This window comes from Lutzomyia longipalpis, chromosome 3, assembly GCF_024334085.1.
Source record: "Lutzomyia longipalpis isolate SR_M1_2022 chromosome 3, ASM2433408v1".
Taxonomy (NCBI): domain Eukaryota; kingdom Metazoa; phylum Arthropoda; class Insecta; order Diptera; family Psychodidae; genus Lutzomyia; species Lutzomyia longipalpis.
In genome coordinates, this window is record NC_074709.1 from 3,749,503 (window position 1) to 3,763,817 (window position 14,315).

The window sequence follows — 14,315 nt, forward strand, 5'->3', positions numbered from 1 at the left end:
ACACTTTCACTGTCTCGCCCTGACGAATAGCGGTGAGATCTACGCATGGGGGATGAACAACTACGGGCAGCTAGGCATTGGTCAGGGTCCTGAGAAGGTTTCCAAGCCCATGCTCGTGGAAGCTCTGAGTGGGATACCAATTGCATTTATCTGCTGTGGAGCACATCACAGCTTCGCCCTGTCCACGTCTGGAGCTATTTTTGCGTGGGGAAAGAACAATTTCGGGCAATTGGGGCTGAATAATGAGACCCACCACTACTATCCGCAACAAATTCGCGGCTTACGGAGTCTCGGGGTGCGGCACATTGCGTGTGGGGATGATTTCTCGGTGTTCCTCACGGCAGATGGGCGGGTGTTTACGTGTGGCCTTGGGTCGTACGGGCAACTAGGTCATGGGGGCAATAACAATGAGATTACACCGAGAATGGTGCTGGAATTGGCCGGCAGTACAATCACCCAAGTGTCCTGCGGGAGGAAGCACACGCTGGCTTTCGTACCGTCCAGAGGGCGTGTCTACGGCTTCGGGCTGGGGCATTCTGGCCAATTGGGCATGTCGAAACCCAGAAATGTTTCCATTCCGCAAGTTGTTAACGGACCCTGGGTGAGTATTCCCATCTCTTTCATCTTTCTTGGTCGCTTTGGGAGGTCTTCTTAACTCTTTTTCGCTTCGTTGTCTTTGTGCAGATTTCATCAGGGCCGGGAATTAGGGATGGCGATGAAGGAGATATCGATGGGCCTGGCATGAAGATTAGGCGAATTTTTTCCGGCGGAGATCATTGCTTTGTTTCCGCAGTGGAGAAATCCAGCAATATTTCATCTTATGATTGTCGCATTTATGAGTAAGTTTCCGCAAAAAATATTTTAGTTGTGTTTCTTTCAGACACAGCTTTTGTGTACCGAGCAAAATTGAAAGTCGTCAGATTGGGCTCAACCTTGGTATGAGCACGAATTAGGGTTGCGAGAGAACGGTGATAACCGCTAGATTTTGTTTTGCCTTTCTCACACCCCCATTTTATAGCTAGAGGTATGAAATTTTTGTATGTTGTAGGGGCCATCAAGACCTTTCCAACGATACCTCATTTTCGAAAATCGGTCAAGCCGTTTGGTCAATATGGTCGCCTCAATTTTTCATCGAAAATCGATCATAACTTGAAAACGGCTTAACCGATTTTGATCAACCCTGGCTCAATGAAAGCCCTCAACAAATCCTACACCTCTCTAAAACATCAGAAGTTTCAAAATTGACCGCTAGGGGGACAAAAATCAAACACAAAATTTTCGATGAGTTTTCGATGAATATTTCGAAAACCCCATTATCGATTTGCTTCAAATTTTGCTATATTATAGCCTACTATAACATCTTTTTATAAAAGAAAAATTAAAAATTTTTTGTCGCCATTTTGAAAATATTGAGTCCTAATTCTGACATGTCATATATCGAGTTCTACAAGTCCGATTTTGAGCAACTCAAGCGCAAATGAAATTATTTGTGCTGTCCCTATTTAAAACTTTTATAAGATTTTAAACTTGGACCAGTGATAAGGAAACGATCTGTGATATTAAACTGTGATATTACTTTAATAAGAGGGAAGGGACGGGACAAAACGGCTTGGGAGGCCTCAGACAAAGCGGGCCGTCAAATGGCGAGCCAAGTTAGGTGGACAGGATCTGGCAAATACTAGTGCGTGCGGAAAACAAATACACACGCATGCACAGAAATAACACACTAGCCGATCCTAAATGATAACCGGCAATTCCAGCCCAGTGCCATTGCCTAGGTTGCAGAAATTTCGTGAAACCCTACCCATGTCTAGAACATTGCAACTTCGAGAAATGACCGCAAGGGGCGCTAAGATCAAAAACAAAGTTTTCGAAAATTTCGATCTAAATTTTTTCGAAAATGACGACATAATTTTTTTTTTCATTTTTCGATATGTTATAGCTGACTTCAATACCTTTCAAACAAAAAAAAAATTATGAAAATCTATGGATCTGTTCTCGAGATATTTAAATTAATTCGCGTTATAGTTTGCTCTCACAAAATTGGTACACTGAAAGAAGCACAGCTCTTGTAAGCTTGGTCAGCTTACCAGTATATTCTTAAAAGAGTTTTAGGGAGGATTTGGGGCTAAATTTTTTGCCTGAATTTCCAGCGAAAAGACTCAAATTTGCCAGCTTTCACTGGAGATGGCGAGCTCTTTTAGTGATTTATCAAAAGACAGCAATGTTGATTTGGACGTGATATCAATTCTGGAGGTGATATTCAAGAATCAATCATGCCTTAATGGTTCATTTCTCAAGGAAATGGATGAGCACAGACCGTGCACATCGAAGAATCACGGTGTTGACATTGCAATAGCCGAGAGTGCTTTTGAGTACATCCGGAAGATTGAGAATGAAACCATAAAGGATTTAATTTGGGAGTCAATTACAACGGATCTAATACAGAGTCTCAAGGCGAAACCGCCGGATGTTGAGACACTCCGTATTTACCTCATTCTACCGCTCTACCATGAATTTATTAATTCAAAAAATTACCCCAAACTCCACACACCCTTTTGCCAAGCTGTTCTCCGACTTACCGAATACCCATCGCGAATTGTTCATCGATGGTGGGCTGAGCAGTCCGTGGAGTACTTTGAGCGACTCATTGAGTGCTTCAAAGGTGTCGTGACGTACATTGTGAACTTTCAGTATCGCCAAGAGGATGGCGCACGCCTTTTTATTGGCTACGAAAAGAATCTACATATGGCGCTGAATCTTATGCTCAATCTCTTTGTGGCAAATCACAAATATCGCACCGTGAAGGTGTCCTGCGATGCATTCTACATCAATGATCTGCACGAAACGGTTGATATTCAAAAGGACTACGTGTCATGGCTGCAGGATAAGGATTCATCACTCTTCCATCTCTGTTGTTATCCATTTATCTTCGATGTGGCTGCCAAGACTCTCTTGTTACAGACAGATCAACGCATTCAGATGCACAATGCAATGCAGGTTAGTCTATATTCTCTACTATTTTTTATTGAATGATTAATTTAAGAGAAATTCAAAATAATTTGATTTGCCAACTCCACTAATTTTATGCTAAATTATCCTTAAAAGGAGCTTCTGGAACATTTTGTTTATTCTGGGCGTTCGCTGATATTTTATTTGATTTATCAGTCAGAATTCTTTTGCTAAAGGAGGCTACTTACAGACCTATGACTTGAGGTTTAAGAAGATTGAGTTTAAAGAGCTTTTGACAATTTTCTTTGTGACGATTTTAATATTTTTCTTTTTTTTTCTAACGATTGAAGTTCCTTTTCTAACATTTTGATATTTATTTTAACATTTAATAGCTGAATTGGCAGCTTGTGATAATTTATTTATTTTATTGATTGACAATTCGGTCTTAACGTTTGACATTTTCTATGTGTTGACGTTTATTTCTTATCCTTCATTTTATTTATTTATTTATTTTAAACTTAACGGTTATTCTAACGTTTGACATTTATTTTTGAACGATATTAAAAAAAAATTGACAATTCCTTTCTAACGTTTTGACATCTCTTTTTTTGCCATTTGACGTTTTGTTAAACTTTGACAATTGTTTTCGAAATTTGACATATGTTTGACGTTTTCTAACACTTGGAGGATCGAGGTTTCTAACCTCAAAAGTTTGAACTTTATTTTCTCTAAAAAAAAAATTTTTTCAAGTTTTCTTTCGACGATCCTGAACTAATGAAGCTCCCCCTGAAGATTTTTTTAATTCTGCAACGATTGAAAAAAAATCGGTTTGGCCACTTTGGCCAGAAAAATTCTCCAAGGGTTAAACGACCGTTTTTCGTATCGTTTTATATTTTTTTCTCTCGGAGATTTGACTTTTCTTTCATAACGTTAATATTCAATTTCTAACAATTGATAATTCTTTTTCACCATTTTATGTCTTTTTATAATGGCTGACATTCTATTTTTTTTTACGTTTGACGTTTCTTGTTGACTTTTACTTGTTCTTTGTAACGTTTGATTTTTAATTTGCAACGTTTGAATTTTTTTCCCTCTTGTTCGAAAATAATTTTCTAGTGTTCGATATTTCTTTCAAACTTCTCACATTTCTTTCTAACGTTGCTTTGTTTCTTTGATGTTTCTCGTTACCGTTTGAATTTTTTTTCCTAACGTTTGACATTTTTAGCATTTGTCATTCTGACTTATAACTTTTCCATTATATAGTTTGACGTTTTTCTTTTTTCAAACACTTGACGTTTATTCTAACGTGTGATGGATTTTCCTTTTAAGAATATTTTTTTTTGTTTCCTAAACTACTTAAAAAAAAACTTTAATAAAAATTCAAAGATTCTTTTAAAAAATCTTTACGAAAAGAAAACTAAAATTCTTTTTTGGGACATTTTTGTGTGTTCTGTAGAGCGCCACAGCTGAGGGACTCCTGCAGATGGTGGTTGGTGGTTCTCAAATGCTAAATCCCTTCCTTGCGCTCAATGTGAGTCGTGAAAATCTCGTACAGGACACAATAAATGAGCTGCAGAAGTACAGTGCGAATGAGTACAAAAGGCCACTCAGGATTAAATTTCACGGCGAAGAGGCCGAAGATGCGGGTGGGGTGAAGAAGGAATTCTTCATGCTACTCCTCAAGGAGATACTCGATCCGAAATTCGGGATGTTCAAGGAGTACGAGGAATCGCGGTATATTTGGTTCTCAAATACCTCCTTTGAAGGTGCTGGGATGTACACGCTGATTGGGATCCTGTGTGGCTTGGCTATTTACAATTTTACAATCATTGACTTACCTTTCCCGTTGGCGCTGTACAAGAAAATCCTGCAGGAAGCTGTGGATTTGTCGGATTTGAAGGAACTCTCCCCAACAGTTGGGGCATCAATGGAGGAAATACTCGCATATGAGGGTGATGACCTCGAGCAGGTGTTCTGTGTGACATTCTCAATCACCGAAGAGGTCTTTGGGGAACGCCGAACGGTGGATTTGAAGCCAAATGGAAGGAATATTGGGGTGACGCAGGAGAATAAGGAGGAATTTGTCAATCTCTACATTGACTATGTCTTCAATAGGAGCTGCAAGACACACTTTGAGGGATTCGATATGGGTTTTCAGAAAGTCTGTGGTGGACGCATAATGCATCTCTTCACATCACGCGAGCTGATGGCCATGGTGGTGGGGAATGAGAATTACGATTGGTTTGCACTGCAGGAGACGGCAGAATACAGGAATGGCTACTCGTCGAGCGATCAGACAGTTCAGTGGTTCTGGGAAGTTTTTCACGAGCTCAGTCTCAAGGACAAGAAGAATTTCCTTCTCTATCTCACGGGATCTAGTCGAATACCCATTCAGGGCATGAAAGCCATTAAGATCTACATTCAACCAACACCTGATGATCGTTTCCTCCCTGTTGCCCACACGTGCTTCAATTTGTTAGACCTCCCGCGCTATAGGACGAAGGAAAAATTGAAATATAAACTCCTGCAGGCTATTCAGCAAACCCAGGGCTTCAGCTTGGTCTAGAGGGGGCATTCCTACACACAACACTTTATATCGAAGGGGCTTCTTCGAAAGTTCCTCGATAGAGAGTTTTTACATAAATCACTTCCGGATCATTTCGTTATTGTATTTAAAAAAAAAAAAACAAGAAGTGGGACAAATAATGTTCATGGATCAAATTAAAGAAATATTTTTCTCAAAATTTGTTGTTTTAGTTCTCTTTGCTGGGAAAATGGGTTGAAGGAGGCATCCTAGATCTTACTAAAAGAAGTTGGAGCAAGTCGTAGAAGGGAAAAGGAAAAAAACAAGCAGTTCAAGAGGCAAAAATGTGAGGTCAATTTGCAATAATTTCGAGAAATCTTCCAATGTTTAAAAAATTCTTTAAATGTTTCAAACATTCTTAAAGATTTGAAGAATATTCTTTAAATATTTCGATAGTTTTTTTTTTTAAATTAAAGTAAAAAATCTTCGGTGTTGGCCACATTTAAAGATTTATTATTGGAAGAGTAAGAAAATCACTTTCCGCCATCTTATATGCGACGCCATCTTGAGATTTTCTTCAAAACACAAAAGTAGGTTTTTCTCAGGATCTACTGAATGGATTTTGATGTGGTAAAAAGCAAATGAAAGAGGAAGTATTAGCAGAGAATGTACCGGAACAGATTTTTGAATTTCGACTCAGAAGCTGAGAAAAGTAGTAAAATCTTCTTATTTACTTTTCTCAGCATTTGAGTCGAAATTCAAAAATCTGTTCCGGTACATTCTCTGCTAATGCTTCCTCCTTCATTTGATTTTCACCCCATCAAAATCCATCCAGTAGATCTTGAGAAAAACCTACCTATTTCAATATTAACAATCTTTTTTTTTTTTTAGAAAAATCTAATTTAGAAAACATTCGAATTTTTTATAATGGTTTTTGAATACAAAAAATATTTGAAATATTCCAAATATTCCATATTTTTAAAGTTCTTCAACATTTAGAATTTTATTGAATGTTATTCTTATAAAAGGAATTTGAAATATTTTTTAAATATTTCAACTTTTTTTTTAAATTATTAATTTTTTTTTCATTTCGAATATTCTTAAAATACCACAAATAATCTTATTTTTTCCTTCAAATTTTCGCCTCTTTAACGATTAATTTTAAAGGTTTTTTTTTCAGAATTTATATTTTAAACTGAATTAATTTTTACAATATTCTTTTTCATTGATAAATACATTATGCATTGTTCTAAATGTTCATGTATTATGACATAATGATTGGACAGGAAACAAGACTTTTAATATTATAATAATTCTACGGCTAAGTATTTTTGTTTTTAAAGATTTGTCATTAAGATGTTAAAAAAAAGAGAAAACAGAAAATTTGAGAAGAATTCTTCAAAGGTGAAGCTTAAAAAACTATTACAAAAAAATATATAATAATTTAGCTAACAGTTAATATCTTCAACTTCCTCTCTAAATAATTATTATATAAATGCTTTAGCAATTTGTAAGTTTTCAGTTTAGGGCGGAAGATCTCATTTTTGCACAATGCACACGCGCCATATCCCATTTAGCAGGTCCTTTTTACGTGGGTTTGGGCTTTAGTTTTCCTTTTTGTCTCTTATCACATGGTTAAAGTTAATTTTCTAAGTATCTTAGCCTCTTTTACTTGGCCACGGTGGTGAGGAGTTTCGCGGGGAGAGACTTTCGATCTGTGCTCTCACTCAAGCTGGATGAGCTACTATTGACGGAGTCACTGCGGGAGGAGGACAACGAGGAGCGTGGAATTCGTGCAGGAGGATTTTTAGGGACGGTGCTCAAGATGGGAATTTTGCGACTTCCATTGATCATGGGCAGGGAGATGGGACCCGCGGAGATTTTGCCATTCTTGGCGCCACATTTGCCCGCCGAAAGGGCATCATCCACACTAAAACTCCTCACGTACTTCTGCGAATTGGCAATATTTGTTACATTCCCAATTGGTGTGGCCTTTACGGGCTTCACGGATGCTGTCTTGGAGGGGCTCTTAAAGGAAATGGAAGTTGTTGTGGTGATACATCGCTGAGGACTCTGGGACACGCCATTCGCATCAATTCTGCAAAATTAAATACAAAAAAATTCTTTTAAATGCTTGAAAATTGAACCAATAAAATCTTAGGATAAACCTCTGACATCTTCAAGGGCAGCATGAAAAGGTATTAATTAAATAATATTGATTGATATTTTATGTTGAAAAAATCTCTTTTGTTAAATATTTTATAAAACAATCTATATTACAAACTTGATAAAATCTCTTTTTAGTAAAACCTCTTTAAAAAAAAAATAAGAAAATTCTTTATAAATATATTTCTCTTTCAAATCACATATTTTCTTCATACTCTGCGGGTATTTCTTTATCACACACACTATTAGCGAGTTGCTCTAAATTTTCTTAAAAAAAAAATAAAGAAAGTTAAGAGGAAAATTCTCAAAAAATCAGCATGCAAAATCCCCTTAAAATGTACATGTAGAAAGCTCAAGGAAAGCTTTCGCAAAGGCCGCAGATTTATTGTTCAGGTGGAAGAATTAAAATCAAGAACAGGGACCAAGGCACGTGTGAAGCACGTGAAGGATACAAAGTAGATTTATCGCACACAAAACTACAATTGCGATGAAGCAATCACACAAAAATACCTGGCTAAATTGAATCCTGCCCATTTTGTCCGACAGAGTGTTGATTTTTTTGTGTGTGGGAGGATAGAATATGGTCCGTTAGCAGCGTGATAGAGAAAATGTTAGTATGAGGTATATTTTGGACGGCGGGAGGATAAAAGCGAAGGAGTTTATTCATTTCGCGTTTTACGTGATTCTTATATTTGAATTTAGACAAAAAGAAAATATCGTGGAAAGGAAATAAATCTTCAAATGAATAAAAAATATTTGTCAATTTTCAAGTAAAATTAGACTAGAAAAAAAAAGAAAAATATTTAAAGAGAAAATTCAGAAACCACGCCCCCATTGCTTCTCGTTTTCCCTTGGAACGTTTAGAGCTTATGCATTAGAGCTTTCGTCTTTATTTTGTAAAACAAGTTTGTTTCAAGAGGAAAAATCATTTTATTCTTTCCTAAACAGAAGATTATTTTTTTGTTTAATACATTGATTAATAATCTATTAAAGCGATTAAAGTACTAACGCATATGCTCTAATGTATCGATAGAAAAGACAATGTATACAATATGAGCAACTCTGGACTTTAGCTTATTTCCTTAACACTTGGAGGACTCGAATTTCTAACCTCAAACTTTGAGCTTAATTTTCTATTATAAAGAAAACGTTTTTCCAGATTTTCTTTTGACAAACTTGTTGTATTTGAATCCGCCTACACATAGATGTAGAAATTATCAAGATAAGGTGGATAGATTTTAATCTATGACGGTTTAAAAAAGTCGAATTGGCAGTGATTACCAGTAAAGTCCTCCAAGTGTTAACTGAGAAATACTTTTTTATTTTGGAATAGAAAATGATCTTTTATGACACAATTTTTTTTAAAGATAAAAGTTAATCAACTGAATCACGGAAGCCCAAGTTGATGCATTAAACACATGAAACATATGCGTTAGTGCTTCGATCGATGATCTTTTTAAAGAAAAATCATTAAATAATCTCTCTTGTTGAAACAAAAATGTTTTCAAGATAAAAAGTTTAAAAAAAAAGTTAAAAAAAAAGTTTTCAATTGAAGTAAAGACACATAAGTTAACATGTACAACATATGTTTTAGTGCTTCAGCCGATGATATTTTATCTTGCGAACAATGACCAATAGTTTTTTTTTATCAAAATGCGGTCTTTCATATTAATATAAAAAATTCAAAATTTTCAATATAAAAAAAAAACATTGATTGCAGGCACAGAAGCATATGCTTCATGAATTCTAAATGATGGAAAATAATCCACAATAGGGGTGTGGTTATGACAATTTGGATGAAAATTTATATTATTTTTTTAGGAACTTTATCTTCTACATTGCTCTATTTTCTTTTAGATTAATCTTCTTTCAAAGTCTTTCTTATTTGCAAATTAAAATTTTTATCCTCCCCAAAATACCGCACAAAACATGAAATTTTATATACAAATTCAAAAGGTTTTTTTTTCTTTAATAACTAGGAAGTGAAGGGAAATCGTGTGAAGAGCATTCGTATGATTGTAATGATGCGGGAAAGTTTATTGCGTGTGCAATGAGATGAGAAATAGAGTGCAAATCTGCCATTTATTGATGTGAATCCACCAAAAAAGTGAGGAGATTGAGTGAATGGATGATGAAAGTTGCGGAATCGAGTGAAAAAGGCAAGAAAAGTTCTCGTTCTGGTGAAGAAACATTAAATTTTTGGGTGATTGAATTTCTTTTTTTTTCGTAAATAAACTCACCTGCTTATTTGATCTTGTGCCAATGCTGCAATTGGTTTAACCTGAAAGAGAATAAAAAAAAATGAACAATTAAACCATGAAAGAAGGTATTGGATTAATTAGAACCACATTAGAACTTACCCTTTCAGTTTGTGTAGCTGTTTCCATTGTATTTGTCTGATTTTTATTCTTTAACTTCTCCGCTTCGTACTTTGCAATTATATTTTTTTGGATCTTTATTGTTCTGTCTCTATCATCAAGTTCAGTCTAGACAGTTGTAAATTGGGAAATAAAGAAACCATTAATAAACATTTTAAAAAGTTAAAAAATAAAATTAAGAAAATAAAATAAAAGACTCTAGAAGGCACAAAAAATCCATGCATAATGAACATTCTAAATTTTCTTACGTGTGAGAAATCGTAATTTGTGTTTTAATTTTTTTTGAATAAATATTATTTTTCTTATCCATTTTTTTTTGTATTCAAAATAACATTACAATGGAAATATTATTTTCTGTGTAGCTGCGTGAAAATTTTTTTTTAAAGGTATATTTGCGCTCTGCCATTATTAAAAATTGTGATTTGTTGGGAGAAATGTGGGGTATAAAATAAAATAAAACGGAAATTCGTGCTGATACCTGAAGGAAAACCACCTGTCTTCTCAGTTCCGCCATCTCTTTGCGAGGATCTTCGTTGGATGTTGATTCACTCTGGAGACTCGAGAGGCTACCGAGATTGCTGTCTGGTGCGCAGGAATTGAAGATCTGCCCATTATTGTGTTCAAATGAGTTGAGAGGATCACCCTGAAATAAATTTATTGTTAAGAAAAGCTCCTTTTTCATTCTTTTTTAAATTAGGTGTTAATTTTAAGAAAATTTTGAACGCCAAAAAAGCTAAATGATAAAAAGCTCGTTGTAAAAAAAATCAAAGTCTTGACGAGATTTAGTCAGTTTTACAATTTTCTAGGGTTCCTTGATAATCTAAAAGCAAATGAGTTTTCTTCATAAAATATTCTGAAAAAAACGTTAAAAACAAAAAGCATTAAAAACTTAAATACTATCGAGACTTAAGCCAAATTAACATGCAATTAATATTATTTTAAATTAGCCACTAGATGTCGCCATGAATCTTCAAAATCGTGTGGGTCCTCTAGTGAGTAATCTTAATATATAAAGCTGAAAATGTTTGTTTGTCTGTCTGTGGCACATGAACTCCTCCGAAACCGCTGGGCCGATCTTGATGAAATTTGGTATGGGGGTAGAGGGGGTCAATACGAGTTGCAAGCGCTATATGGGATTCCGCCCCAACCCCCCTTTATAGCGCCCCCACTGAAAAATTGATTTTATCCCATTTTCTACCTGCTGAAGGGTCAGATAACGGGATTTTTTTTATTTTTAGAATTTTTCGGGGTACCGTATTATTCATCCCCCCTACTAATATACGCCCCCCTTTTATAGCTTAAAATGGAGTTTGCTCACACGTGATTGGGGGCTCGGGTTGACTAGTTTAATTCTATTTTTAAAACTATTAGAATTTGGTCATTATTTTAAATAATCTTACTGATTAATTTTCCTCTCTCTAAATAAATTTCATTCAATAATTAATTTGGAAATTGATGTGAAAAACCATTTTTTCTGCAGTTTTTCCATTGAAAGGGAAATGAACTCATCTCGCGCTCTCAGCTTTAATTGTTAATTACATAATAGACTTATTTTCATAAACGCATGCATACAATTGAATCGATATAGGTAATTTATTGCAAATGAGGGGACCACTACTAAACAGTTCAACTTTCGAATAGTAACGCCTCGTTTGGCACATTTCAATACAAAAAAAAGAACCGCAGGGAGTTTATCGCATTTTTCTTCTTTTTTAAATGAATCACCCAACATTTTGAATAAAGCTTCGAGACAAAAGATTGAGTAATCTCCTACAGAGAAATTATATTGTACTTCCATGGAAATATGTGACAAGGTTCGTACGGTTCGTACATTCTTGCGAAAAAAAAAATTAATCGCAATTTATCCACCATGGCGACAAAGTAGAAAAAGCCACGAAATTTTGCACGGAAAATTCGGCAAAATTAATTAATTTGTCCTCCAATGAAAGTTTATTGCTTTGCAAAGAAATAGAGCAACAACTTCACGTCCTCAAGGTTTTTATTGCTGGGTTAGTGGTGGTAGCAAAAAAACTCCAAAATATTCTTTTTCTAGTTCCTACACATTATGTTAGTTTGAGGATTTAATTTTGAAGAAGAAAAAAAAAACAAAATAAAACGTACCATCATCAAATTGTCTTCGTCCTGGAGAAAATTTTGGGCCGAGAAAACAAAACCAAAAAAGAGCGGAAAAGCAAAATAAAAGCAATAAAAAAACATTCTCATTGTGTGGGTGGATCCTGTGGGTGAAAAAGGGGAAAAAAGCTCACCTCCTGCAGCAGACATTTTAGGCGAAGTAGCTGCTTCTTGAAGTACGCAATATCCTGAATCATGGCATTACGTGTGGATTTGTCCATGTAGATGGAATCAGGGGAGCACGTATTGGACTCCCGGAAGAATTGCGGGGAATTTGTCTTGGACAGTGACTGTGCCCGTCGTGGTACTCCGTCCAGGGAGCGCGGACTGTCTGATCCTGCGGTACTGATGGTACTCTGAAGGCGGGAACGATTTAAAAGGCGCGTCGCTCTTGCCGGAAGCTGGGATCTACAGAAAAAAAAGAATATTTCAATAAATTTTATTCTTAAAGACTCATCGCCAATTTATTTATTGAAAAAATTAACATAGAAGAAAATATTTACGCCAGAGTGGAAGATTTAGGGAGCAATTTTGGACAAAATAAAAGACAAAATATTTTGAAAATACAAAATATTTTGACATTAAATGTAATTTTGCACAAAATATTTCTCTAAAACTTTTGTCAATCTCTCCACAAAAGAAATTTTTGCAATTTTAGGTACAATAAAAGGTGAAATATTTTGAAAAACTGAAAAATTTTGACGTTTAATGCAATTTTAGACAAAAGACAAAAGATTTTTTGTGTCAATCTTTTGACAATCTTGTGAGAACGTCTCCACAAAAGATTTTTACAGGAGAATTGTAATTTTGCACAAAATAATTTATACATTACACAAGAAATATTTTGTGTTTTACAAGAATCTCGTCGAGGTGCTTTTATAAAATCAAAATCTTTTGTCAAACTGGTGTTTACGTATTGCATTTTTTAGAAGTTTTCTGTCATGTTTCCCGAAATAGCAATGTACAATAATGCAATTTCGGTTAATTGTGAAGCTTCGTGCAAAGGGAATTTGTGGAATGATATGAAATTCAGCCAATTTAGCTGTGTCCATTTTCCCTTTTCGCGGTGTTGGGCAAAAATCGCAAAAATGTTATGGAAAATTTGTGTCTTTCCGGCAAAAATTTGGGAGATCGTTGACAAGTTCTAACCCTATAAAATCAGGATTTTGGGTCAGAGATCCCTTCCCTATGTTCCCGATGCGAGTTTTTATGTGCAAAAACGAAATATGTAGGGCTAATTAATGCAATAAATATGAGTCAATCAATTCATGTAAAACAATCATATCAGAGTGACTCATTAATATTTTCTTGGTGTAATGAAAATCGAACTGATGAGCTAAAAGCCAGATGGTTTTTTGGTCTTCTAAACATCCTTGGGGTACTTAATAGACTACACGCATGCTTGACTTGAATTTCCATAAAAATTGATCCAGGTTCAGATTGTTCAATTGCCCCAATCGTAAACATAACCTAATAGGAATGTTATCTTCTTCTTATTTTTTCCATCTGTAAACTCTCCACTCGAAAGAAAAACACGTCACAAAAGGCGACAAAATATATCAAAAGTCTCCCAAAAGATATTTTATTCAAAATTGCTCTTCATAAAATGTCTTTTGTAGACTTCACAAAAGACAAAATATATTTTATTTTATCCAAAATTGCTCCCTTATTTGTCTCTTGAGAAAATCTTAAAGAAACACGTCAAGAGTACTCACGTACGTTATGTACATGTATCTGAGGTTCGTTAAATATTAAAGGAAAGACAATATCATTCATCACTGTGCCACTAGATTTTAATATTTAATTTTGCAAAGCAGAAGTGGATATTTCTTTTAAGAATATTGCTTGGTTTTGTGCTTTAGTGTATATTTTTAGAATTTCCGTAGAAAGGAAAAAGTTTAAAAATTAAAAGGATATAAACTTATATCTATAGTAGAGAAAACTCTTATTGAGCCATATTTAATTTAGCGTGCAAAATTGATAAAATAAAAGGGAAGACAGAGAAATCAATAAGAAAAATTATAAGAACAAATAATCCTTAATTAAATAAAAAAAACTTTCAAGGTTTTCCATGAAAAATTTAAACATGTGTCCTGCGACCAAGAAATCTTTGAAATTTGAAAGAATTTGTTCTGAAATTTCAGCAATTTCAAGGATTTGTT

The 14,315-nt window shown here is 34.9% G+C and overlaps 2 protein-coding genes across 19 annotated transcripts in view; one reads left to right on the forward strand and one right to left on the reverse strand.

The window, feature by feature from the left end:
* Positions 1-4: 4 nt before the first annotated feature.
* Positions 5-5,696, forward strand: LOC129794305 (probable E3 ubiquitin-protein ligase HERC4; the record flags this gene model as incomplete). Its single annotated transcript, XM_055835098.1, has 4 exons — positions 5-601; positions 685-839; positions 2,154-3,000; positions 4,409-5,696. Coding segments are annotated over 4 exons (2,709 nt in total), but the record flags the coding sequence as incomplete, so codon positions are not given.
* Positions 5,697-6,694: 998 nt separating this feature from the next.
* The window catches only part of LOC129793453 (uncharacterized), a 29,420-nt gene continuing 21,799 nt past the window's right edge, over positions 6,695-14,315 (reverse strand). For 10 of the 18 annotated variants that reach the window (XM_055833468.1, XM_055833472.1, XM_055833477.1 and 7 more), the window contains 6 exons: positions 12,288-12,561; positions 12,142-12,162; positions 10,499-10,663; positions 10,003-10,128; positions 9,883-9,923; positions 6,695-7,574 (listed from right to left, as the gene is read on the reverse strand). In XM_055833468.1, coding sequence (XP_055689443.1) covers positions 7,145-7,574; positions 9,883-9,923; positions 10,003-10,128; positions 10,499-10,663; positions 12,142-12,162; positions 12,288-12,561 — 1,057 coding nt within the window. In that variant the 3' untranslated portion in view covers positions 6,695-7,144. The remainder of the gene's footprint in view (positions 7,575-9,882; positions 9,924-10,002; positions 10,129-10,498; positions 10,664-12,141; positions 12,163-12,287; positions 12,562-14,315) is intronic. The other 8 variants (XM_055833470.1, XM_055833482.1, XM_055833481.1 and 5 more) reach the window with 3 other exon arrangements.